The 26,876-nt window shown below is 41.3% G+C and overlaps 1 protein-coding gene across 4 annotated transcripts in view; it reads left to right on the top strand.

Moving 5' to 3' along the window:
• LOC107396816 (von Willebrand factor A domain-containing protein 5A) overlaps positions 1-23,740 on the top strand; it is a 36,435-nt gene extending 12,695 nt beyond the window's left edge. Inside the window, exons 14-21 of one of the 4 annotated variants that reach the window (XM_015976666.3) lie at positions 1,638-1,867; positions 5,380-5,409; positions 7,560-7,598; positions 10,077-10,100; positions 18,012-18,047; positions 18,971-19,125; positions 19,239-19,362; positions 23,354-23,740. In XM_015976666.3, coding sequence (XP_015832152.3) covers positions 1,638-1,867; positions 5,380-5,409; positions 7,560-7,598; positions 10,077-10,100; positions 18,012-18,047; positions 18,971-19,125; positions 19,239-19,362; positions 23,354-23,433 — 718 coding nt within the window. In that variant the 3' untranslated portion in view covers positions 23,434-23,740. The remainder of the gene's footprint in view (positions 1-1,637; positions 1,868-5,379; positions 5,410-7,559; positions 7,599-10,076; positions 10,101-18,011; positions 18,048-18,970; positions 19,126-19,238; positions 19,363-23,353) is intronic. The other 3 variants (XM_054742893.2, XM_015976667.3, XM_054742894.2) reach the window with 3 other exon arrangements.
• Positions 23,741-26,876: the final 3,136 nt, after the last annotated feature.

Here is a 26,876-nt window from a genome sequence, read left to right as displayed (position 1 = left end):
TATATTGTGATGAGGATCTACCAAACCTCAGAAGTCGTAGAACCATCAATTTGCATTCAATCACCCGTCTGCCATTATATCTGGATGCATCTGTGGGCACACATTTGTTGTCAGTTCACCTCTGCTGGTGTGTTGTGAAAGCTGCTTTGCTTGGCTAGGTCACATTATGAAATGGGTAGAATTCACACAGGTGGAAGCTGGATTTAACAAATCAAAGCATTTTCTTCCAGGGTAGAAGTGATGATTTACATCACTTTTATTTAAGAAAAAGAGTTATATGGAATACTTGTACCACCGTTATGTGTTTAGAGGAAAGAACCACCTTCAGTCTGGCCATGTGGTACTTAGCAGCTACACTAGGGGAGAGGGGATTATGTGCTGACGTCATATATGCAATGTACCGATGTCTGATTTGTAGTCATGCTTATCACGAACTTTTACAAGCTGATAAATCACAAAGGACATGACTGGCGTGGTTGAAACGCCCATCATTAGTTTTCATTTGAATTGCAGTACAACATATGTGCGATCCAGGGTGTAAGGCAAGGCGGATTAGAAAATAGTTTTTAGCCCCATTTTTTTCATTCTTCTGGGGACTCATGAGCCGACCGGAAATGGGGGAGACTTGGGCTCCCTATTGTATCACAGAACTAGGTAATACCATCACTTTTATGGATTAAAAAAAATCATATACATAATCCTGAAAGGGGGTAAAGTTAGGCATTGCTGCTTTAAGTGGCATTTGCAGTTATTAGAGATGTAAGATATTATAGGTCTAACATTAATATCATAATTAAAATTCAATATTGGAAAATATCTGTTAAGGGTTTCCTCAGCACCCCCTTGTCCTGCATGTTTTCAATGTGCTTCAAGCACCTGATTACATATTTGAATAGCTTCCTCTGGAGGAAATCAAGTGCTGCAGAAGCCTGTTAATCCGTCATTAATTTAAAGTGAGAGTCAATGCATGGGTATAGACGTATTTCATCCACACTTCCGGTTAGTATAACGCTTCTTAAAGAGGCGTCACCTGGCGGACCGAGAGAGCGGCACTGAGGCAGGGATAGATTGCCCCCCCCCCCCCCATCTCCAAACCCCCTCTTATCTATACAGGTTATCAGCAAAAAACAGGCTATTTAGGCGTTACTTGCTCTTTAAGTCAGGTGTGTGGCAGTGGAGAAACACTGGTGTTTGAAAGGGCAACATGGAAAACATGTAGGACAGGGGGGGCGCTGAGGACCAGGGTTGAGAAACCCTGCTCTAGGATTTTTTAAACTGTGGTGGTGAGGTGTCTGGTAACGCAATTGGGATTTGGTTTAGAATTTTTTTGATCAATTTACCTAAAAGAGGTGCACCTTATCAGTTAACTCAAAGTTCTGTTGAACAGACAAGTTCTTGGGAGTGGAGAAACAGCAACACGGATCTTTGTTCTCCACCTTCACTTGAGCCTCTGCCACCATCTCTTTTAAAGGCTCTTGGGTGGTGATGAGGACTTGAGAGCAGCTGGGGATGGAGGGAAGAGTTGGGGCAGCAGCCCAAAACCTGTGTGGCTCTTTCATAGTTCTGGCTCCAGGTAGCAGGAGATGGGGCTGCCCATGGTCCTTGTGGCTCAGTACGTTTCTCCCTCCTTTCTACAGATTAACAGTCCACAGGCTGGCTGCTCGTACTGTAATTCGCTCTCTGGAGTTAGAGCAGGCACCATATGGAGATCCACGATATGGAGAAGCGCAGAAGAAGGCGGCGGAGCTCAGCGTCCAATCAGGAGTGAGCAGTTCTTTCACTGCTTTCATTGCTGTTAATAAAGACAACGGCAAGTCAGTTCAAGGACCTCTGGTGCGCAGAAATGTTCCGACTCCTTTCTACGGAAGTGAGTAATTTTTTTGTTTTTATGGGTTGTATTTTTAGTACGTTGTGAGTTATTTCTTCTTTTTTAAATGAAACTATAACCTTTAAAACTATAGACCCTATTTCAGCACATGCTCTGCTGTGACAACACTCTGTGTTTCATGGAGCCACATCTCACTCTACTGCTGGCATGTCTGTACTGACATTAATGCAGAGTGTATGTCACCATTGACTATGTCTACGTCTGTATCTCATTTGTCATCCTACCAATTGTTTGCATTGAAAGAATCATACAAATTCTTCAGTCATGCTCATAACATCATGGACACAACAACTCGGTGCTGGCACTCATAAATAAAATTCTAAATGAACAAACTCCAAACGCTGGGCAACCTAATATTAAACACGTTCCCAAAAGAAAAGAAAAAGGATTGGGCTACACTCAAATACTCAGCACATCAAGAATAAAATCATCAGACCAAAATAAAAGGCAAGAAAGTGGAAAAACAGACTCCATAACAACACCAGAGCCTCCCAAGGTTGTGTTCCTGGTTCTTTCCTGTACACACTTTACAAAATGATTGCCAGAGTTCTTTATCTACCAGAAGGGTTGGGAAATGTTCATGTGTATGTTGGTGATAAAACACTTTATGTCGGACATGAGGCCTGGAAAATGTATCCACATCACTCTGTCTAGCTATCTACAGTGGGTACGGTAAATATTCAGACCCCTGTCAATTATCCACACTTTGCTATATTGCAGCCATTTGCTAAAGTTAATGAAATTCCTATTTTCCCCTCATTAATCAGTGTTCCCACGGGGTCTTCAAAAGTCTTAAATGCATTGAATTTAGGAATCAGGAAATAATACCTTAGAAAGTCTTGAAAAAGTTTTGATTTATTACAACTGGGTCTTAAAATTAGTTCTGTATGTAAATTATTTGTACTGTAAATGTTTTGTCAACCACAATCCTTTATAGTAAATAACGTAGCACAAATAAAGAGTGGTGGAACCAATAATTAAGAATGCAGTTCAGCTTCGGGTCAAAATACTCCGAACACGTGACGTGTTCAGCTCTGGCTCTACAGCATTGATACAAAACGGTAAACACCACACAGACCTCTAGCAGAGGAGAAATGCAGAAAATCTCAGCAGACCCTGAGAAAGGTTGACTGACGCCTTGTAGCCTGGCAAGCCAGGCAAAATTTAATCTATTGTGTAGTCTGACAACGCTCCATTGACGGCTCTCGGTCGTGGGGCGGGTTCTACCGTTGTCTTTAAACCGATCTCCACATGCTACTGGACAATGAACGTGACGTACTCACCACACTGGATGTCGGTAAACGAGGCAGTCCGCTGTTGAAGAAGGCAAAAATACATCCTTTTTTTTTCTAAATAAAAAAATTAAATGCATCTATTTGCTCTCGATTCTATAATAAGCCCAAGTCCAAATAGTGCAAAATTGATGTAAAAGCCATTTCAAATGAGCTGTCGCCATCTTATTCCACTCTGTTGCATCATCCCACCCACCAGAGGAATATTGGGCCAAAAAGCAGATAAAGTGCTGTGTCCACAAACAGAGCGCTGTGATTGGTCCACCATAGGGAGCCTAAGTCACTTCCGTATCATGGTTTCCCGGAAGAACGAAAAAATAAATGCAAGTTAACGAGGCTAAAAGTTATTTTCTAAACCACTTTGCCTTACTCCCTGGATCACACATGTGTTGTACTGCAATTTAAATGAAAAGTATTGATGGGTGTTTCGACTTCGCCAGTCACGTACTTTGAGATTTATTAGCTAGTTCGTAATTAGCATGACTACAAACTAGAAATTGGCACGTCGCATATGTGATGTCGCCACAAAATATCCTCTCCCCAGAGTAGCTGCTACTTACCAAATGGCCAGATTTATGGTGGTTCTTTCCTCCTGTGGGAAGTTCACTGAACTTACAGCCATTTTCCCTCAGTTTTCTCCATGTCTGGTTCGATGACATCACTTTCATGAAGCACATTTGTTCTGGACTTATTTTCACACACAACCTAAAATATCATCCCCCCCCCATTCGAAAATAAGCCCATTCTTGGTATCAAAATGCGTCTTTAAAATTCACAGCCATCATATGTGAAATCCATGGCAAAAAACAAGCAGGATTAGAAAATAGCGTTTTAGCACCATTGACTTGCATTCTCTTTTTCATTCTTCCGTGGACCCATGGTGCGGAAGTGACTTAGGCTCCCTATAGGATTGAAACCCTATAGAGAGCTGTGATTGGCCAGCCAGAATGCTGCTAGGTGCTGCGGAGGTTCCAATGGAGCATTCCTAGACCAAACTTTGCAAAGCAAGAATTTGGTCTAGATCACTAGGCTAGACGCCATAGGCTGGGTGCCAGAACTCTGGACCTCTTTGTGACTGAGTGGAAACATTCGGGAGGATATCAGAAAAGTATTAAAATGTCCACTGCGGGTCACGTGACTGATCCCGAGTAACACTATGAGTGGAGGAGATGCTTCTCCTTTCAACAACACTTCTCTGTAGTTAGTGGATAAAAATTTAGTTTTCTCTGCAGGGTGGCTGGGCTCTCCCTTAGAGATAGGATGAGAAGCTTGGTTATCCGGGAGGGGCTTGGAGTAGACCCGCTGCTCCTCCACATCAAGAGGAGCCAGTTGACATGGCTCAGGCATCTGGTTAGGATGTCTCCTGGACATTTCCCTGGTGAGGTGTTCCAGGCACGTCCAACTGGCAGAAGACCCAAGGGAAGACCCAGGACATGCTGGGAGGACTGTTTCAGCTGGCCATGGGATGCCTTGGGATTCCCCTGGAGGAGCTGGCCCAAGTAGCTGGGGAGAGAGAAGTCTGGGCCTCTTGGCTTAGGCTGCTGCCCCCGCAACCCGACTCCGGATAAGCGGTTGAAAATTGATGGATGGCAGAGTGAAAAATTGATGGGGGTCTGAATATTTTCTGTGCCCACTAAACGTCTTCAGAGTGAAGACATTACAGCTTTACCAAGTTTGGTTACAGAGGGAAGGAATGTCAGATGTTGGAAAACAGAAGTTAAGGGATTTGCAGTGCAGCTATTGGGTTCAGTTAAAAATTGAGCTATATTCTAATAATGAATGCATTTATTTTGTTTTTGTTAGCTGGTATACTTTAAACAACAGTCCAGCTATCTGAAAGTTAATAGATGGTTTTAGACAAAATTTTAAATGTTAGTTAGCAAGTTTTTATATACTTCATTCAAACCAAGGTTTAATATGGCTCTTGGACACAACATCAACCTGGGGCTCGTTTTGCATTGATGTTTGTGTAAAAGATGAGGAATGACAGCCTCTTCTAAGCATCAAGGACCATACTATGTCAGCTATAGCTAAAAATGCTTAAACATGGTTCAGAACTTTGATTGGAAACTGTACACATCTGATTTTATCTTTGGAATGTACTTATTTTGGTTCTGACAGAGTAGGTTACTAAAACTAATGTATTGTTTTCTTCTCTCTTCTTCCTCTGGATTTTTTCAACACTCTCTTGTGGACCAGTGCCCATGGCTTGTTTTGCAATGTCAGGCCGTAAGTAAAACACTAAGCCTATACCTCTGTGGTGTGAGTTTTGAAGATACTTATCAGTGTCAGTTACTTCTTATGTGAATGATGTCAGAGTCAAGGATAACACAGGTTTCATGGGCTCAGCTGGTCAGAAGAACCCAACTCACCAAGGTCATGCTTGATATCAGATATTTACTTCTCAGTTGTTTATGGGTTTTTCTCGTCTAAGTTCAGCTGCAAGATTGATCTGAAAGACGAGCCATGGTGGCAGTTTTTACACATGGCTCCACAGATGCACCACATAATTGTAAATGATCTATTTGCAGTATCCATAAAGAGACGGTCATGAGAATGCAACATTATTGGGTTCTGGCTACACATTTACAGCCTGGCCTGCCAGACTCGTCCTCTGTTTAATTCAACACAGAGAACTATAATCTTCCCATGAGGAAGCATGGGGATGGCTGGCCAGGCAATGACATTTAGTGAGTTAAGAAATAAAATGAAACGCAGCTGAAGTAAAAAAATAAATAAATAATAAATTCAAGTTGTTGAAATGTATCTGGCCAGTAAATGGCCTGTAATTGATATAGCTCCTTCTAGAGTCCTAGAACCCCCCCAAGGTGTTTTACAACACAGTGATTCACCCATTCACAAACATTCATATGTTGGTGGTGATGAGCTACACTGTAGCTACAGCCGTCCTGGGGCACACTGACAGAAGTGAGGCTGCCAAACACAGGTGCCACCAGTCTCTCTGACCACCAGCAGGCAATGTGGGTTAAGTGTCTTGCCCAAAATCACAAACTCCTTTATATTATAAGACCCTACAGAGGTATAACTATCCATTTTGCCCCATCAGGATTGCATCAATATGTGCCACTGCCAGAAAGTTTTCTATGTCCCCAGCACTGTCTCAAGAGCAAGAAGGAGATTCCCGCACAAATGAAGGCATTCAAGAAGAGTTGGACAGGGCTGTCGAAGGTCCTTAACCCATTAGGAAAAGCAATATCTGTTCCATTATGCAAGTAGGATGGAAAGTACGGTCAGGGCCCTTCAAAAAGACTTTAGTGAGTTTCTCTGACCAAATCTTTGGAAACACTCCATGAGCGTGGCCTTGGGTCCTACTGTCCTCTGCTGTGCCTTATACTAACTGCTCAGCATTCTGGAGCTCAACTGGCTCTGTCTAGATAATACTAGAATCGGCAGCTGAGACACTAGTTAATATTCTTTTCACAGATTTACTCTTGGTACTTTCACACTAGCATCGGCTCCACTCCGCCTGGACCAGGTTTGCGGTGTTCTCATTCAGGGAGCCGTTTTTCCCTGTCTCACTGCTGTGAGGAGCACACACACTCCGTGCTGCCAGACACAGCAAAGCAGGAAACAGCCTGAGTCAGAGTCTCCAAAAGCAAGAATGCTCAGGCTGCTTTTGTTTAATAATGACTTCTCTGTTCTCTTTTGCCCCTCCCTTGTGCTCGGAGATGCACTCGTGACATCACATATCACAGACCGCCCATGTGTTCAGTCACATCCGCATTCCTAAGTCAGTGTGGAATGAACACGGCCAGACTGGAGCATGCGGGCGTAGTGGAGTGGAGCCGATGCTAGTGTGTAAGTGCCACATGGACCAGACTTAAAAAGGTCTGGAGAAGCAGAGGTGAACATTGTGCTGCCAGCAACTTTGTCAGTATGGCAGGTTTAGAGTCATTCAAACAGTTTCTTTAATTTTTGTCTGAGCAGTGCATAATGACTAGGCTAATCACAGCACCCAAGTCTGCACAGATCTGACATCTTTTAGTTTTTTAAAGTCCATCCCATGTCAGATATAGCTCGATGTACCTGAACATATTCCTGAATGCTAAAGGCACTGAAGGAGGTTATTTTCTGGAACATTTATGCTGTAGGTAACTTTATTGCATGAAAGGCTTTTCACCGGACCTTTGAATTGTTTTTGTTTTTCTAAAAGTGTGTCTAGCTTTAACGGCTTTTTCCAATATTGAATTTGGCTTTAAGAAGAAATTTTCATGTGTGACTCAGTTTTTGATCAATAATTTTAATTTTTAAAAGATTCATAGTAAAAAAAAAATTAAAACACTCAAAACAGGTTGCTGAAATTAATATCTTTCCCCTCTATTCTTCTTTTGGGTGTTTTTCATTGTCTCATGGACCAGCTCCCGTCATGGCTATGGCTTGTGCTGCACGACCAGGTCGTAAGTGAAATGCTAAATAACTTATCACACCATGAAGTGACAAAGTCTTTTTTATTTATTTAATAAACTCTCAGGGGCAGTACTTAGGAATTTTGATTCATAGATTTAGCTGCTCCCAGGTAGTTGTGAAAAAGCTAATGGGGTTCAAAATGTAAAGAAACAGGTCTTGTAATCAATACAATGAACATGCATTGTTTATGTCTTTGTTTGTTTATGCATTTGGATGGAAGGGTTCTTTTACACAAGAATGTAGCATTTAATGTTTTTACAGAATAACCATGTTGTTGTTAATCATGTGATGTTTTGCTTTTACCTATGAGTTTGCTGCACCTCATAGTTTAACAGGCGTAATGGAGGGAATCACACTTGTGTCGTAGTGTGATACTTTTATATGACTCAGAGGTTTTAAAGGTGTGGTTCACCAACATTTTTTTAAATTCTGATTATAATTGGCCACTCCTGAGTTTTTCATACTAACTGAATTACATCACACTGTAACTTAACATTAAATTTTCATGACTGAACATCTTCTAGGGCTCTAGTTTTAGCGAAGCACCAGATAACGTCTTTGCTAGTAGAGGCTAACTGTTAGCATTAGCATCTCCACTACACAGCAGAAGTAAGACTCCAAATCATGTAGTCTGAAGCTATCCTCGTATCTGGCAATCTTTTAGATCCTGAAAATTGTGCACCAGTGCTTTGTTTCCCCAGAGTGTGACTCACACGGTATTTGTTCCTACTAGAGACTAGGGCCTGCACGACTTTATTTTTTTTTAAGTCGACAGTCAAGTAATGAAAGTCGAGTCGACTTCGACTAGTCGTTGATGACGTCATACGCCGGAAGCGGCGGCGGGGGGGGGGTGGGGGTGGGGGTGGGGGGGGTCGGTCGGTTGGTTCGCTGGAGTTTTTGACAATTAAAATTGCGCCCACATTTTCTAAGTTAACACATCTCTTTTAACAACGGTAGTTTCTGCATCCTACTTCAGCCCTCTCCCCCCTCCCCCTGCGCAGCAGCGGCAAACTCACTGATGCGTCTGCAGCCTTTCCTGCTGCTCTAAACATTAAAATAATTATTTCATTTTCTGTTCCTCACTTCTGATTACCTTCAGTGGTGTCTGTTTGTTGCAACCACCAGGTACAAAAACTAACTTGTTTTTATTTGACTATTTTTCTGTCCTGCCTGTTTATTATCTTCCTGCATCTCCTCTCAATCCCTAAAGAAAAACTGCTACCTGGGTTCATATATATTCACCTTATGAGTTACCTTTGAACTGCAGTTCTAAAAGATCTACCGACCACAAAAACAGCGGAGTGCCGGCTGACTACAACGGGACCGTTTTTGCTGCGGAGTTCCTGCTGGAGCGGAGCGGAGTGGAGATAGTGGAATCTTGGGGGTGCGTCACCGGAGGACAACAGCTGATGCGCCTCGCTCCGCAGCAACAAAGCGCATCAGGCACAAATAACAGACAGAAAACATGAAAGGAAATGAGCCGACATGAACGATCGCGTGTTTAATTTGTTTTTGAGGTGGTGACACCTGATTTGGTGGTGCTCAGGACGCAATGTCTGGAGCGCACGTCAACGATCAGAGCTTTGCATGCGCAAACTGGTTAAGATTAGGATGGGGGTGAGGGGAATGTTAAATTGCAAGAGGGAAAACGTCACAGTTTGGTTAAATGTCCGTTTTACCGCCGGTGTCAGTACCGCACAGCGCGTCGCCTCCGCCTCGATCCAGACGCGCAGGGGCTCATCACCTGCTGTCTTTTCCGAGGACTGCATCTTGTCAGTCATTATCACGTGACAGCAACTAGTTGATGACAGGCATAAAAAGTCACTACAGAGCCGTGAAGTCGACTAGTCGACTAGTTCGTACAACCCCTACTAGAGACCACTGCAAATGCACTGATTAAATGAGTGAACCACATCTGTGAGGTTTTTGAGGAAAACACCTAATCCAGGTCATCTGACAAACTTGCCTGGGATGCAGCAATATTAGATGGGCCCTCTGACATCAGCATCTTTCATTTTCCTTGTCCTCTCCCATTGGAAGGCAGTTTTCTGTTTTTTCACAAACACACACACACACACACACACACACACACACACACACACACACACACACACACACACACACACACACACCCGTATTTGGCCCATCTTAGCCCTGCGCTGATTGGTTGACCAGAACTAAGACGCAAACTGTGACTAGCGTGGTGTCTGATGATTGGTGGGATGAAATACTGTAATTCTAAGAGTTTGTGCAAAGGCAGTGGAAGTGTCTAAGTTGTTGGCCCTATAAGGGGTTAAAGCCTTTTATTGTGAAGGTCTGAAGAAAGTTATCAGTCTATAATACTGATATTTATCAAAATAAACTAATTGTGGCTCTGACATTGGTATTTGTAACACAAAACTATGAAACCAGTTGTAATGTAATGCTTTCTTTTCTCTTCTTCCTTTGGGTGTTTCCTGTCTCTAAAGGATCATCTTTCATGAGATTTCGAGGTTTGTGCTGTACCATCCTCACCTCATCAGTTAAACACAAAACAATGTAGAATCATAACAAAGAAATGCTCATGACCATTTATTTATTTCAAACTGATGATATATTTTAACAATACAAGATTATCAGATAGGTCATTAACTTAATTGCTTTGTTTTAGTGCATAATATTTGGGATCAAATCTTTGCGATCGATCTTTTCTAATCAAAGGGGCATTATGGAAGTTTGACAGCCAAAACATGTATAGAAATAATACATTTCTTCATACATTCTCATGCAATGCCCTGGTCCTGTAGAATGAGCCCTGGCATTTTTACTGTGATTGCCTATTTTTCTGTAAAATCACAGAAAAATTTAGCTGCTCGGGTCGAGCAGGCTGCTTCATGCGCGTTCACTCTCAGGCATAGCCTGTAGCATTTGCCATCAGTAGCTTTAGCAGGTGAGAGAGTGAGGTAGTGCCAACTCAGCGACTTTGTCACTGTTCCTAACGCCTAGTGATGAACCTAGCTACATTTCTGAGGACGCTTAGCTACTTTCTTCTAGATATTTCCTGCAAATTAGCAACAAAATAGCCATTTTCGCTCCGAACCGTTATTTGAACGTTGTTTCAGCTGTCATCAGGAATATAAATATTACAGATACAAAAGATGTCACTGGTGCTATAGCTCATCCAGTAAGACGGCAGACTCCGGTGCGGAAGACCTGGGTTTGATTCTGGATGTGAACATAATTTAATTAGTTTATTTTTTACATTAATGGTATTTTTTTTTACAGTAAGATGCCCACATTTTTATTTGAGACTCGTCGAACGGCATTGAATTCACAGATAAAAAAAGATGTGGGTTCAACTTTCATTTTGGACCAATTTTTCAAGCAAGGGAAGGGCATGATCTGAGCATGCAGGGAGACTGACCCATCATAAACCTTTGTCGGCTGTGCTGGTACAGAACCAAATTATTTAATTAATTAGCTGCGTGTTCTCCTGTCCTCTGTCCTCCGGGCCACACACACACACACACACACACACACACACACACACACACTGGACTGTCTCAGCTATTATTTTCGTTGAATGTGCATGTACAGCATGCGCGCCTCGTGCACGAGCCTACTCTTGAAGCTGCCGTTATGCTTTTGGCCTGAGGGGGCAATCGCGAGCATAAAAATTCAAAACTCCGTAAAGTCCCTTTAATTAAAGTAAAGCAAGAATTGTAGTATATGTTTAATGGATATAAACTATTAAAGAAAAATGGCACGAAGATAATTAGAAAATCAATGATAACATCCTACTAAATAAACTGGAATGCTTTGGAATCGGGGGTGGCACTATACTGGATCAGGAATTATTTGACTGACAGGAAGCAGTTTGTGAAGTTGGATGGAATCAACTCATCATGCTTGGACATTGTTTGTGGTGTTCCCCAGGGGTCAGTGCTTGGTCCAAAACTGTTCATTCTTTATATTAATGACATCTGAAAGGTGTCACAATCATTAAAGTTAATTTTATTTGCAGATGATACAAATATTTTCTGTCCTGGGGATAATTTTAAGGAACTCCAACATACGCTCAACTCAGAACTACAAAAAATAAAATAATGGTTTGAATGGAATTATCACTTAACTTGAATAAAACTAAAATCATTTTGTTTGGGAACAGCAGCCTAAATTTACAAGAACAAATCCAAATTGATGGTGTGATAATTGAAAGAGTAAAGGAGATGAGATTTCTTGGTGTAATAATAGACAATAGAATCAGCTGGAAAGCTCACATTAAAATAAACAATAAAACCTCAAGAAGCTTCTCAATATTAAATAAAGTCAAACACGTTCTGGACCAAAAGTCACTCCACATTCTATACTGTTCACTTATTTGCACATATTTACATTACTGTACAGAGGTTTGGGGAAACACCTATAAATGTGCATTATCATCATTACCTGTGTTACAAAAAAGGGCTCTAAGGATCATTTATAACACTCGTTACAGAGATCAGACACATTATTTTTAAAATCACAAATCTTAAAATTTCCAGATATAGTTAAAGTTCAAACAGCACAGCTAATGTATAAAGTAGATGTAACCCAGAAGCTAGAACCTTAATGAGGTATTAACTAATTTGCTTACTAATATGATCCATCCTCAATTTAGATAAAATATAAAATATAAATTAAGGAAATTATAAATACTAATTAATAGATATCTAAATAACTAATAGATAATAATTTTATGATGAATTATTGGAAGGGTGAATAACTAAAATAACAAATTTAATATTAAACATCGGTTAAAGCAAGAATCTTGAACATTACTAACAAAAAACAGAAGAGGAAAGCTGTGTACTATTGGTCCAGGTGGGAATCTGAAATTTCATTGGCTGAGAGAAATAAGTCCCGCCTCCGCGAAATAAAACCGTTCGACGCAGCGGAGTGAAAGGAGAAACAAACGGCTGTGCAGCAACGCAGATACAGAAAGCAAAGACCGAGCGTTTAATGAGCAGAGAGAGAAAAATCAACGGTCGAGGCCGTGAAGGACCCTGATTTGGGGGCCGCGTAGATAGAGGGAGAGGCAGACTCGACCCCTTCTAATAAGAACTGGGAACTTGGAACCAACGCGATTTGTGTGGAGACGACAGAGTGAACCAATCCTCTGTAGGAGGGAACCCTTGGAGCGCGGTGGCTGGGTTTTTTTCCCCTTGGGTTTCATCCCGACTTCTATGATCACTCACTTGGAACAAGAACTGGATTTCTTCCTGACTAGGGAGATGGCGAGCCTTAACCACTGAACGAACCAGGACATCTCAAGTAACTGAAGAGCAGACTGCTCTCTTCTGTGAACAATCTCAATAGTGCAGTAGGAAAAAATTGCACCACTGGACTCTGACTTTCACCCCAATCGTGGGGATTTGACTTGACGCCGGCTGACTTATGACTCATATCATCAAATCTCATACCGACCATTATACTATTGTCAATTTGTTTCTTCTGTTTTTATTTGTCATCTTTATGTGTTATATTTCCTATTGTTATTAAAATTTTGGTATACAAACCGTTTCATACTATACCCGTGACTCCAGTCATTCTTAAACAACCTCCAATTCTCCCCGAACCTAATTATTGGCCCATTTGTTTAATTTTTTCTTTTAATTATCGTATTGTGTCCTGTAATCCGGTTACATAAAACTTGGCGAGCCAGCCAGGAGAATTGTAGAGTTGTTACCTTAGCTAACCATTGACTGACATCATAAGAGTGCCTGGAGGTCACAGAGATCTGCCATTTTGGCATTATTGGTACTTTTGAGGGTTTCAAAATGGAAGTTGTGAAATCAGAAAAGGTCAAGGTTTCAAATGCTGTTTTAATCAGTGGGTTAACTGATACAGACCTTGATAACGAAGTCTTTGAGTTTATGGAAGGATTCGGACCAGTTCATAGGCGCATTAAGTTACCAAACTGTGATCAGATTATTGTGGAGTTTCAACGTGAAGCCAATGTTAAGGAATTAGAGAAACAATGTTTACCCTATGACAGGTGTGTCAAACATGCGGCCCGCGGGCCGGATCCGGCCCGCAAGCGGGTTAAATCCAGCCCGCAAGACGGTTGTGTAAACTTTATTTTCATACTTTACAATGTAGAGTGAAAATAAACTTATCTTTGTGAGCAAGTTTTCTCTGTAATGAGTATAAATAAAACAAAGCTGCGCTCAAGGCTCACACAAGAACTTGAATCACATCCTGAAGTTGGCCGCCACTCAGGATGTGACTTCTGATATTGATGTGCTGGTTAAAGCTAAAAGATGTAAAGTAAAATGAGTCAAATATATTTTAAGTGCTGTATGAAACTGATCTAGCCATGTGATCTGTAAGCTCTTTGAATCACTAAGGAATGGTTTTTTTTTTTTTATTTATTGATTTATTTTATTTTTTTTTTTTTCAAATTTTCAAGTACACTTCAGGTGTTGTACTTGTTCTATTTTGGATACACTCTCCTCAGGCTCCAGCCTTGTTTTATATTGATGTATTAAAACAAAGAAAACAATCTGCAGTTGTTTTTAATTTACCGGTCCGGCCCACTTGGGACTAGATTTCCCTCCATGTGGCCCCTGAGCTAAAATGAGTTTGACACCCCTGCCCTATGACAAACCTTGTACTAGGAACCCAGATGTTTTCTTTCATATTCAAGACCTAGCCAGCACGTACAGTCTAGAAACCTGCACATCTGCCACTGATGCCTATCTTTCAGAGCTCAGGGACGTAGCTGCGCGTAGCAATCGATCACTTAAAGACCTTCTAATGGAGGAACTGGCAAAAATTGGGGAATCTTTGGGAAGGGATACCCATGCATCTGAACCAGTCACTGAACCAGAGCCAATGCTCCATAGTGACCAAGTTACATATTCCTGCCTTTAACACCAGAAGTTAACTATTTGAACAACTAAAAGGACAATTGTCCACCTACAGAGACTGGAAAACAAAACCCTTGCATTCCACCAAATCTTTTAAACACATCTGAGGTTCAGCGAGTTATTGTGGAACATATTGTTAAAAGCAGTGAGGTTATCCCTCCGCCTACTTCACAATACAGACTAAAACCGTTCTCAGGGCGAGTTCCACACCCTTCTTTTGAAACCAACTATGATACTTGGCGTAGTAGTGTAGTGTTATGTATAAATGATCCTTCACTCACCAAGTCCCAAATTGTATGAAGAATCATGGAGAGTCTGTCAGCCCCAGCAGCGAGCATCGTTAAAGCTCTTAGTCCAAAATCCAACCCGGAAACGTACCTTGAACATCTCGATTCAGCTTACGCAACTGTTGAAGACGGCAACGAGCTCTTTGCTCGCTTCTTAAACACAAACCAGGATAGTGGTGAAAAACCTTCCGATTATTTTCAAAGGTTATACACCTTGTTAAACCAAGTTATTCAGAGGAATGGAATTTCCCCCAGTGATGCCGGCCAGCAGCTGCTCAAGCAGTTTTGCAGAGGCTGTTGGGACAACTCGCTGATTTCAAACCTGCAACTCAAACAAAAGAAAGACAACCCGCCTCATTTTACAGCACTTCTTCTCAAACTGCGCACTGAAGAAGACAAACAGGCTACTAAAGCAGCGCGCATGAAACAACACTTAGGGGTACAACGAACTAGAGTGTATTCAAATGTGCAAACAACATGCTCTCAGAGTAAAAACACTTGTGAACTGGAAATAGATAACTTTGATGACTTACGCAAACAAATCGCTAAGCTCAGGAGCCAAATTGCACAGCTTAAGGTTAACAACACAGATGAAAAGACAAAGAAAACTCTAAAAGAGTCAAAACCCCGTGTGGGGACTAAAATTCCAGATAAGTCCAAACAGATTCAGCAGATAACAGCAGTGGTGCCTAGACCCAAGCCTGGATACTGTTTTAAGTGCGGGGAAGATGGGCACATAGCTTCTAGCTGTAGCAACGAGCCGAATCCAGCAATAGTTGCAACTAAAAGACTTGCTCTTAGACAGAAGCAGCGCGAGTGGGAGATGGCCAAGCCAATTGCTCAGTCTCCTCCTTTAAACTGGTAGAAGCTCCTAACGTGGGACAGATAGGTGCTAAAGTAGAACCAAGTCCCTCTAAGAAAAGGACAGAGACTTTTTTGCAAGCCAGTTCATGCTCATTCAGTGCCAGAACTTCCCAAAAGATTAGTGGGTGGACGATGCACAGCTACAGTCTCAGTTAACAGTGTTGAATGTAATTGTTTACTAGATTCAGGGTCCCAGGTAACCACCATTGCCAGTTCTTTTTACCAAGAACACTTACCTGACCTCTCAATTAAACCCATCAGTAATCTGTTAGAAGTCGAGGGCGCAAACGGTCAAGCAGTTCCTTATTTAGGATACATAGAGATAAGTGTCACATTTCCAAAAGAGCTCGATCAGTCTGGACTTGAGTTACCTACCCTTGCGTTAGTGGTTCCGGATATAAGCTCAAACTCTGATGCACCACTACTCATTGGCACAAACACACTCGATCCTTTGTATGAGCAATTGTCTGTGAATAACTTACCTGATTCCAAGGCACTCTCTTATGGGTACCGACACGTGCTAAAAGCCTTAGCAGTCAGAAAAAAACAAAGCGAAGATGGACGAGTTGGTTTGGTGAAGCTTCGAGGGAGAACCCAAGAAGTTCTCCCCACAAATAAAAAACTATTACTAGAAGGGTTTATGCAACCCAGCCAAAACAAGCATGAGCCTTATGCACTCATTGAACAACCCACCAATAGTTCTCTACCAGGGGGTATAATTGTAGACTGTTGCCTCATTTCCTTACCTTCACATAGTCCATACAAAGTACCTGTTGTACTCAGAAACGAAACTAACCATGACGTCACATTACCCACTAACTGTATGATCGCTGAGTTAGTTAAAGCCGATCGTGTTATGCCATATTCAGAGCCTGACAAAAAGTGATCAGAAAGTACTTGCGGCATGTAGTTCGCAGCAACAGACTTCACTTTCGGACTCTCCTCTCAGTTTTGACTTCGGTACTTCACCCTTGTCCGAAGAATGGAAAAGGAGGATCACCAACACTTACTTAAAATACCAGATGGTGCGAGGTGCCAAAACTGTGCAACTAAATCATAAAAACGGAATTAAAAACTCTAATCCGGTGCTAGATTTTCATGAAGAGTGTCACGGAGGAAAGGCAATACTGAAGAAGTGCGTTTTCCGGGCCGACTTGAAACTGCTAGAGGGAGCCAGACGCACACGGAGGGGCAGAGAGTTCCAGAGTTTTGGGGCTGCATAAGAGAAGGCACGCTCCCCCGTTTTATCAACGATAATACTCAGAAAGTTTATAATATTGTAAATACATTAAATGAACCGTTAGACTCTATTGTCCTTACAGAAGTAAATAAGGATGCCACATGCTTGTTGTATCACAGAATTGTTACATCTGTCACTTATGTCAGTGTTGGTTAAATCTGACATGAGCTTTCAGGTTGAACTGGGTGATGCTGGGCAGTATGATCTCAAATCTGTATCACAATGCATTGAGCAGTTACCTCAGTAACAAGAATGGACGATAACTACAGCAGCAGAGAGTTGTGGCAGTAGAAGATACGGTCGAGAAGCCTGTTACCATAAAAATCATTCGGATTTGGTTGCTGCTGCCAAATTCAGCCGACCGCTACCCCCTCCCACTGCTTCAACATTTGAATCATCCTCCATTTCCTCACTGTCTTTCCTTTCATTTACAGACTGGATAGGGTGGAGTCATGTGATAGGGTCATGTGACTCCACCCTATCCAGTCTGTACCACAGCATATTTTATTTATTCTTTTGTTGTTTTATTTATTTAGAGATTGATTTAAAGAGAAGTAACCTCTTGAGATAAGACCTTCTCGTTTTTATGGGTTTCCTAAGATTAGCGCTAGAAGGCAAACATAGACCATTATTGAAAAAATCAAAATAAGTCATCACCAAAAGAATAATAATAATTGTAAACAATCACACTCAAACCAGCTCACATAGGTCCTCAAGTTTCCTAAAAAATAGAAGAGTGAATTGACCATTTATGGTCTTTAAACTGATAGTCAACACAGTCTGAACTCAATAACCTGCACACAAACATGTGTTAAGGTGCGTCTTTCAGAAAGTTTGGAAACAACTAAGAGCGAATATCTGAATATTCATATATATGATAGCTGAATATTCCTGTTTTGGGCAGCTTTTGCATTCGAAGCTTATTTCCTTACTTAACTACTGACTTTAGGAACTGTAAAAAAGAGAAAGTCCTTGTGACGAAGGCTGTAAGATGAACTACAAGGTTTAGAAGAAATAGTCTCACCAGAATATGACTTGTTTTATACATTGAATTTTTATTCTGTGAAATGAATTGTTTTAAACTTAAACTTTGTTTGTTTGTTTTTTTTAATATCTCTTAAGCTGGTGGTTCCCGGATTGCAGCAGATTGTCTACCTGGTAAGTTTAAACAAAGAAAATAATAATGCATATGTTTTGTTTTATATTTACGGAGGTTAGTTTGAAAAACTTTACAATTATTATTAGCAAAATTGAAATAGGCTGACGTAAGGCCCATTTAAAATTTTATTTGGGGTTTTAAATAGAAATATCCGGGGTCAGGTCGCGGGGTTAGTAGCTTAAGCAGAGAGGCTCAGACTTCCCTCTCCCCAGCCACTTGAGCCAGCTGCTCCGGGGGAATCCTAAGGCGTTTCCTGGCCAGCCGAGAGACGTACGGTGTTTCTCAATGTCAAGGCACCTGGCCTTGTGAGGCGATGTCTCGTGAGGCCAGGCGTCTTACATACGAGGACACTGTCCTTCCTTGGTCAAAGGAAACGGTTAAGTAGAACAGACTTGCATTACGTCACACGGGAGATAAAGTTATATAGCAAAAGCAGCAGGGGATGAGGAAACTGCTGCCAATGCAGCAGCAAATCGAGGCGCCATAGCTGCTGAAAATAGGTGATCAAGGCCGATCTGCATTTATTCTCAGGAATATATTGTAAATATTGAGAGTTAATGATGTGGTGGTGAGACCTCAGGAAGAATAGTTGTTTGAAGTAGCAGCCATTGAGGATGCAATAAATAAACCAGACTAAACAGAGAGCAGCCTTCATTACCCGAGAGAGGCGCTGGCTGCAGGATTCAGTAGAGAAGGAAAAAGAAACATGATTAATATTTTTCTCTGCTCAGGTCGGTATCTTTTAAAAACTGAACCTCTGGAATCATTTTCATTACACACTGAGATTGGTAGATTTTCGAAGATATAACTATCAATTATTAACTTTTTTTAAATTATTTATTTATTTATTTTTGTTACTTCACCAATGAACACAGGTTAATTAAATCTACTTTTTAAAGTTTTTCATATTTGTATGATTCAGAATCCAGTGATGGTGTGAGCCCAAAGCCCAGTAGAGACCCTCTGCTGCAGCTGGTGTCTCTCCAGAAGGCTGCTGGATGCTGGCTGCTGGCTGCAGATCTGGCTGATGTGCTGGGAAAGACCAGTGAGGAAGTGGAGAAGTCAAAACCTGCATCGGTGGGTCGACGTTTAAAGAAAAAAACAAATTGAGAAGTATTCATAGAAATGTTTTAACCAGTGACACATGGAAAAAGCTTAAATAAAGTATTTTATCCGTTTCTGTGAATCAGGTCAACGAGGAAGTGTATGCCACCATTCTGGCTCTGATCTGGCTTCATGGTTTCAAGATGGATGCAAAGGAGGAGTGGGAGCTTCTGGCTGGGAAGGCAGCATCATGGATCCAAGCTCAGAATGGTAAAAATGAAGCAGCAGAAGTGGTTGTTAAAGACAGTCAGCCTTTTAGTGATGATTAAAATATTAACACTAAAGAGGAAGAAATGAGTCGATCCCCAAATACAGGAGTGGGTTTGCCCTTCTCAGCTTTATTGATAAACTTTCAGTAGTTTTGCATTTTATTAGGGTCAAGATCATTACTGGTGGCATGAAGCGATCTTACTCTAGTGTTTCCTTTTTTTTTTTTACTCGTGTCCCTCCAGCCGTTTTCTCATACAGTACCCCCTTAGTCATATGTGTGTGTTCTCCATAAGTTAAACCTATAACAGATAAATAAATGGAAACCGTTTGATTAAAACTCCCCAACGCTGAACCACGTTTCACTTGTGGTTCAGGTGAATTCTTTAACTTTATGACAATCCTCATGCAGTGTCCCCAAGAAAAGAAAAAGGGCTCCATGCTGAAACTTGGCAGCAATCCAGATCTGCACCGCACCACAGCTGGTGTGAACTCAAATCTATATCGCAATATATATTCAGTCAAGTCAAGTTTATTTAAAAGTTAAAGAACCATTAGTTGTCACACACACACACACACACACACACACACACACACACACACACACACACACACACACACACACACACACACACGCGTGTATGCAACATTTGTTCTCCTTTTCTCTCTCTCTTTCTCTGTCTTTCTCTCTCTCCTTTTCTCTCTCTCTCTCTCTCTGTTTTTCTCTCTCTCTTTCTCTCTCTCTCTCTCTTTCTTTCTTTGTCTTTCTCTCTCTCTCTTTCTTTCTCTCTCTCTTTCTCTCTCTCTCTCTCTCTTTCTCTCTGTCTCTCTCTTTCTTTCTCTCTCTCTTTCTTTCTCTCTCTCTGTCTTTCTCTCTTTCTCTCTCTCTCTCACTCACTCACTCACTCACTCTCTCTCTGTGTGTGAGTGAGTGAGTGAGTGAGTGAGACAGACAGACAGACAGACAGACGACTCACTCACTCGCTCTCCCTCCCCTAGTGTGAATTAACTCACCGTTCTAAAGCCCTGAACATCCCTGATAACCTAGAACATGCTACCACTAGATGCTCTAGGGTCTCTATTTGGTTACAGAAAGGACATCCCTCCCCGGTGCTTGGATCAAAGCGGGCTCTGTGTCTGTTCGTAGCTAAAGCTCCATGTATGATCCTCCACTGGAGGTCAGCCGTCCTTTTTTCCAGTGGAGACTTATACAAACTCCTCCAGCTGCCCCCAGGGACACGGCACGCAGCAAACTCCTGAGTCCACCTTGACTCCTAACAAAGAGCACCTATTGATAACCTTCACACAAAAGTGATAGATATGTTTCTTCCCACAAGACTGGAAGGAGCCCAACACTGGGGTGTTCAGGTTCAGCAGTTATCCACTCTCTTCCTGCTAACCCTCACCAGCAGCTTTAACCTCCAGCGATGGAAAAACATACTCACTGCCATCATCCCATTGATCAGATAGAGTACAAGTCTCAACGAAGGCTCTCTGCGACACAGACAAGGACCTCTGTACCTCCTCCATCACTCTCTCCATCACTCCGGTGGACCTCACATCCACCCGCTCACCAAGGGTTCTAGCCAAGATGTTCAGAAAGTGACCAAACTTTACAATCCCAGCACCAGTGAACTTAACTTTCAGTGCAGATGAAGTTAAAATGCCAGCTCGAGAGAATAAGTCATTGTCAAACAAGGGTTCTTGTAGAAACCATGTCCCTGGTCCCGTGTCAGACGCAGTGTTAATTTTGACAGGAAATTTTAATTTTATTTTAGTCTTAGTCTTTTGGCTAAATATTAATTTTAGTCTTAGTCCAATTTTAGTCATTAGATTTATTTTAGTTTTAGTCCCATTTTAGTCTATGAAAATTACAAATAATTTTAGTCGATAAAATTCACATAATTTTTCTAATGAAGTAATTTCCTACTTTTGTATAGAGCACGGAAAAACTAGTGTAATTTAATACACAGGGTCCAAACTTTTAACCACTACTGATCAGGTATAGCACACACAGCTAAGAACATAGAATATATTTGAATAAAAAAACACTTCACATGTTTAACACTTACGTGTTTAATAAAAAACAAAAAGCACACTGGGAATTACAAAGGTGCTCTTTTTAGCAATTGCACAACAACAATTTACAAGAATAGCAAATTTAAAAATGTTAACCCTGAGTCTATAGATATTCACTTGTTACAACACTGGCTCGACCAAACGGTGTGAATATTTATTTGCTGCGATTCATTTTGAGAAAAGCACTTTGTGCTAGTGTGACCTTTGCTCGGTTGCGTTTCCCTCTAGTGAGGTCACCTGTGATACTGAACACTCTTTCTGCAAAAGATTGAGAAGCTGGTATTGCCAGTATGTCTAATGCTAATGGTTTCAGGCTGTGATAAAATGTGTCACATTTTCCAATCCAAAACCCCATTCCTGTTTCACAAGTGATGGACTGTGAGAGCTCTTCCTTATACTGGTTTATCTGCTGTCTAACGCTACACTTGGAAGACTTTGGTTTAGGCTTTGTTCTGAATTTGGAGAGACAAAACACGTCTGAGACAAACTCACCTCACACCGTTCAGAGTTTGTTCTTTAAAGCTTCTATTAAATCCACCGTGTTGACGTATTTTAAAAAGTTTCCTCTACGCCGCATTTTTTGCTGCAGGAGTTAAAGTTTACATTACGGAGCAAAAGTTCGGCAGATGCGTTTGTTTATATTTGGCCGCTGCATGCCGGTTGTGGGGAGGGAGGGAGCTGGTGTGATCAGCTCTGAAAAGCTCCACGGCTAGTCCCGCCTGTTCAATTTGTTGATTGGTCCTTTTATGTGCGTCATGCATCTTTCCTGTCTTCTGAACAATGTTCAGCATACCGCCCAAGAGCATCAAATGTAAACCACCCCTTTAGATTTAAAGAGTGGAACTGCACAATAATCTCGTTCGTTTGACCAACCTCACTTATGGTGTCAACATGATATAAGTATCACCGCAATTACAACCATGAATGAAGTAATAACCAACCAACCCCCCCCCCCCCCCCCCCCTCACACACACACACACACACACACACACACACCACCCAAATAAACTTGCATAAACACCCCAAAATAGAAGAAAGTAACTAAAAACACGAGTACCCACAATGCACCTTGCCCACTGCAACTGAAGTAGAGGAAAAAGAAGGCGGAGCTTACCAAAGTACTTTTTACACTGTATTAGAGGAATTTTCATCAATACTCTAGAGTAATGGTACCTCCAAAAAAGTGCATTTTCTTTAACACCTAATGGGTTACACTGTAAAGAGTTTTAACTCTGAATATTAACACCAACACTGCAGGACAAAGTGATGTATTTTACACTAACTTTCATCGAATTGACTCTGATAGAGTTTGCATTCTTTGACACTGCTCATGTAACACTTGGGATTTTACTGTGTACTATTCCAAAGTGAGCCCAAACTTTAGACTTGAAACTTGCTGGTGCTTCTTTTAACATTTTTCTTTCTCTGCACGTGACTCCACCATATTGTCCCTTGTGTTCTTCTCCATGAGGAGCGCCCCCTAATGAACTTCTGCGGTGGTGGTTAAAAAACAGATACAGGGAAAGAGCATACTGGGACACATTCATGAGTTGAAATATTGCAGTTTTTTGCCAATTCAGTATTTTGTCCCACCCTTAGTTTGCACCGGGCTGCTAAAGGTCCTTAACCAATCAGGAGGAGTGGCATCTGCACCTTTTGTGCAGAGAGAAACAGAATGAGTTTTGCCAGGTCTCTACAAAGGGACCTCTAGCAGACCTTTAGCAGGAATGTCTCTGACCAAACCATTTGAAAAGGAGTTGAATTAAGATCTCGTATTTTCATATTCATATTGTCTCTGACATGTTCGTCATTCTGTATCGGTATTAAGTTTCAGCAAGGTTTTTCCCAATTGACAATGATCTGTTTTAATTTTATTACTAGTAAATTCAAATGTTAATTTACTCTTATTTTTCAGCTGCGTGTGTGTCCGAGTGTGTGGAAGCTGGAAATGCACTGTTGGGATGCAGCATGAAGAAAGAAGCTCTGGGGCTGTGAGGTTTTCTCTGATGTAGCTTCCACTTCACGTTCTTAAACAAAAATGTTTAGTTATTGAGTTCATCTGACAAGCTTCATATTGTTTATTGTTCCATTTTTACTCACTTATCTACCAATGTGCTTGAGTATATTTTTGTTGCAAGCTTCTGTCCAAAGAAGCCATATAACAGCAAACAGAAAATAAGGTTTACTTGCGTCTTTGAATGTTAAGTGTGATTAAAAACATGTAATAGTAAAAAGTGAAGATTCATTCAATTAAACAAATTAGAGACCAGTGTATGTCTGCTAAATAAAAAGTTAATCCTAATTTGTTGAACTTTTTCTTTTGAGAACCACTGCTTTTGTTTGGAAACCATCCATCCATTTTGTCTGCTCATCCAGGTCCAGGTTGTTGGGGTAAAAGCCGCAGCAAAGGTCCCCAGTATCCTCTCACCAGCCACCTATGCGTTTCCAGAAAACCGCTCCATCACCAAATCATTTCCCATCGAGAACAGAACATTTTAAACAGATCATGTTTAACAACTCCTTAAATGAAATTTGCAAACTAGACATTTTGTCCATTACACCAGGTAGGCCAGCTCTGGCTTTGCTTCCTCTGGCTGCTCTTGGCCAAGAACACATTATTTGTGCACGGCTGAAAGCAGCACCTCTTGTTTGTGAACATGCAAGTCTTGCATCAAAGCGAAAACGTTTAGTTTACAAGTATTATTCTGACATGTTTATTTATGTGTATACATTTAAAGACTTGTCTATAAGAAATGTTGCCAACTCGGCATCAATCTGGGTACTTCTGCAATGACGCGTTTCCGCCCTGTGATTGACATCTTGACGTTAGTAGATGTTGGACACCATTGGCCAATGCCAGGACTATTGGTGTTTAAGTATAATTGTGTTAACAATGGCATTATTTTTTAGGTAATGGAGTAGTCTAAATAATTTCCCATTGTTGTAGTGCCGTAGCCGTTACTGGGCATGTAAATGGTGCGTTACTACAATGTAGTTTCTTCTTACAGCCACACTAGTGATGTATCAGCCCCAAACACCAGCCCTGCATCCCTATCCTACCCCGAGCTGCTGAAAAAATAACAAAATAGCGTTCAGCATAAATGAGTACACCCCACTACATTGGTCAGAAAACCGTTTCCTTTCAGAATCAACATTTTCTATGAGACACCAAACTACAAAATACTCTCACAAATGTGGGCCGTTGATTGCAGACAAGATTTAATTTGCGCCAAAAAAGTGATTTTTCCTAACAAATCCATTTACGCTCATGTTGCAATAATGAGTACACCCCAATTATCATCTTAGGAGAAAAGCCACACTTAAGACAACAAAATTTGAATTAACAGGTGTAGCGATAAATATAGATTTATATCTATATTTCATATGTGGTGTAAATTTTGCTTGTTTATAATCTTATATTAATTAATCGGGGCACCACCTGTTTTCGGAACTGGACCGTTGGATTTAATATCTATATCTTCGCAATGTAATCAGTCTCAGAGTTAACACCACAAATTAATCTAAAGGATGAATTCTTGACAGAATGTGCCGATTATTCTCGAGAATTTCTACACAATGATCAGGTGTTATTTATGTTTTGTGAGTTTATTACAAACACAAGTTAAGGCATGGGCAAAAAGGACCAAACACAGCTCATCGTTTCATGCATGGAATTAAGACAATTGTTAACCCAAATCTTTATGGCAGTGATATGGAATAACTGATCTGTAATAAAGTGGAAAGAAAGAGAAGAACTAAATGCATGTCTTAAAACTAGGCAGTTTTACCATTAGCATGAATTTTAACTGGAGAAACACAAATTGACAGACGTTTAACATAAAAGAAAACCCAAAACAAACAGTTTAGGTTTGTTACTGATAACATTTTAAACTTGGAGCACCTTGATTTCTATTTTAAGGGTAAACGACCTAAACACCTTCTTTGATTGTAGATAAACAGGAATCCAAGGTTTATAAAGACTCAAATCATGAAGTTCCCAGAAGGACATTAACTCATTCACCGCCAGCAGTTTCCTGATCGCTAACGGCCTTCGCTGCCAGCGTTTCTCACCGTTTTTACTGTTTTTTTAAGAGTCACAGAACGTTGCGCTCTAGCATGATGTCGATGCCAAAACAACCTAAACAAAGAGGAGACTCACCTCTTACATCAGGAAGAAGCCATGTGTTTCGAGCGTTATCCGTTCTTTCATAATCCGTTGTCGAAATTGTGATCGGCAGACGCTTTTCCGGTTCGCGCCTCACTTTTTTTACAGGAACGGCCCAAAACTTTTTCCAAACACATGGATGGTCTGCTTCCTGATCATGTGATCTGTGACGTATGCGGCTGAAGATCGGCTTCAGGGCTGAGATGTTTGTTCTCTCAGCGCGGGGGCTCGTTCCAATGCTCAAACAGTAAAAAAAAATGCAAATGACGACTTTAGTCGTCATTGGCAGTGAACGGTTGGATCTAAAATGACGACTTTAGTCGTCATTGGCAGTGAATGAGTTAAGGGAAGCTTTACGACTTCCCCCATCTTGAGAAAAGGGTCAGTTTGAGAGTTGATGTTAAACAGGCCGGTTTCTGATATTTCTTGCGCCTCCTGATTGGCGCAGAAGGGAGACCAGTCAAATTGGTGCAATTTACGATCCTGGGAGAGAGTCGTAAGAGGTAACCAAAATGCTGAAACTGCAGGCCAGTTTCAAATTCCCCTTTTTGTTTTTCTTCTGCTAAATGGGGCGACGGTGGCACAGGAGTTAAGTGCTCGCCTCGTAATCGGAAGGTCGCAGGTTCGAGACTCGCTCAGTCTGTCGCTGTCGTTGTGTCCTTGGGCAAGACACTTAACCCACATTGCCTGCTGGTGATGGTCGGAGGGACCGGTGGCGCCAGTGCTCGGCAGCCTTGCCTCTGTCAGTGCGCCCCAGGGCAGCTGTGGCTACATTGTAGCTCATCCCCACCAGTGTGTGAATGTGTGTGTGAATGGGTGAATGACTGATTGTGTTGTAAAGCACCTTGGGGGGTTCCAGGACTCTAGAAGGCGCTATATCAAATACAGGCCATTTACCATTTACCATTTAAATGTGAGAGGAACAACTTTGTTTGGATTCACACGAAGAAGAACATAACTATTTTCACAAAGTTAATCTGAGGAGATAAAATGTGGATTTCCGCTACACAGGTGTTATACCACAGGTGAGTCCGATGATTCATTTAAGAGGTGTCCAGCAGACAGGTGACTATAAAAGGACATTACTTAAAAATGAAAAGCCTTTCCTGTATCATGCTGTCAGCAATGGCTCCACATGGGAGAGAAATGTCACGCAATCTGAGAAAGGAAATACTTTCTTTACACAAAAAAATGAGGGCTACAAGTTGATCAGAAAAGCTTTAGATATCAGAATACTGTAGCAATAGTGACCCAAAACCGTAAGAAAGATGAA

This window comes from Nothobranchius furzeri, chromosome 13, assembly GCF_043380555.1.
Source record: "Nothobranchius furzeri strain GRZ-AD chromosome 13, NfurGRZ-RIMD1, whole genome shotgun sequence".
NCBI classification, from domain to species: Eukaryota; Metazoa; Chordata; class Actinopteri; order Cyprinodontiformes; family Nothobranchiidae; genus Nothobranchius; species Nothobranchius furzeri.
This window is presented reverse-complemented; position numbering and strand designations above follow the sequence as displayed.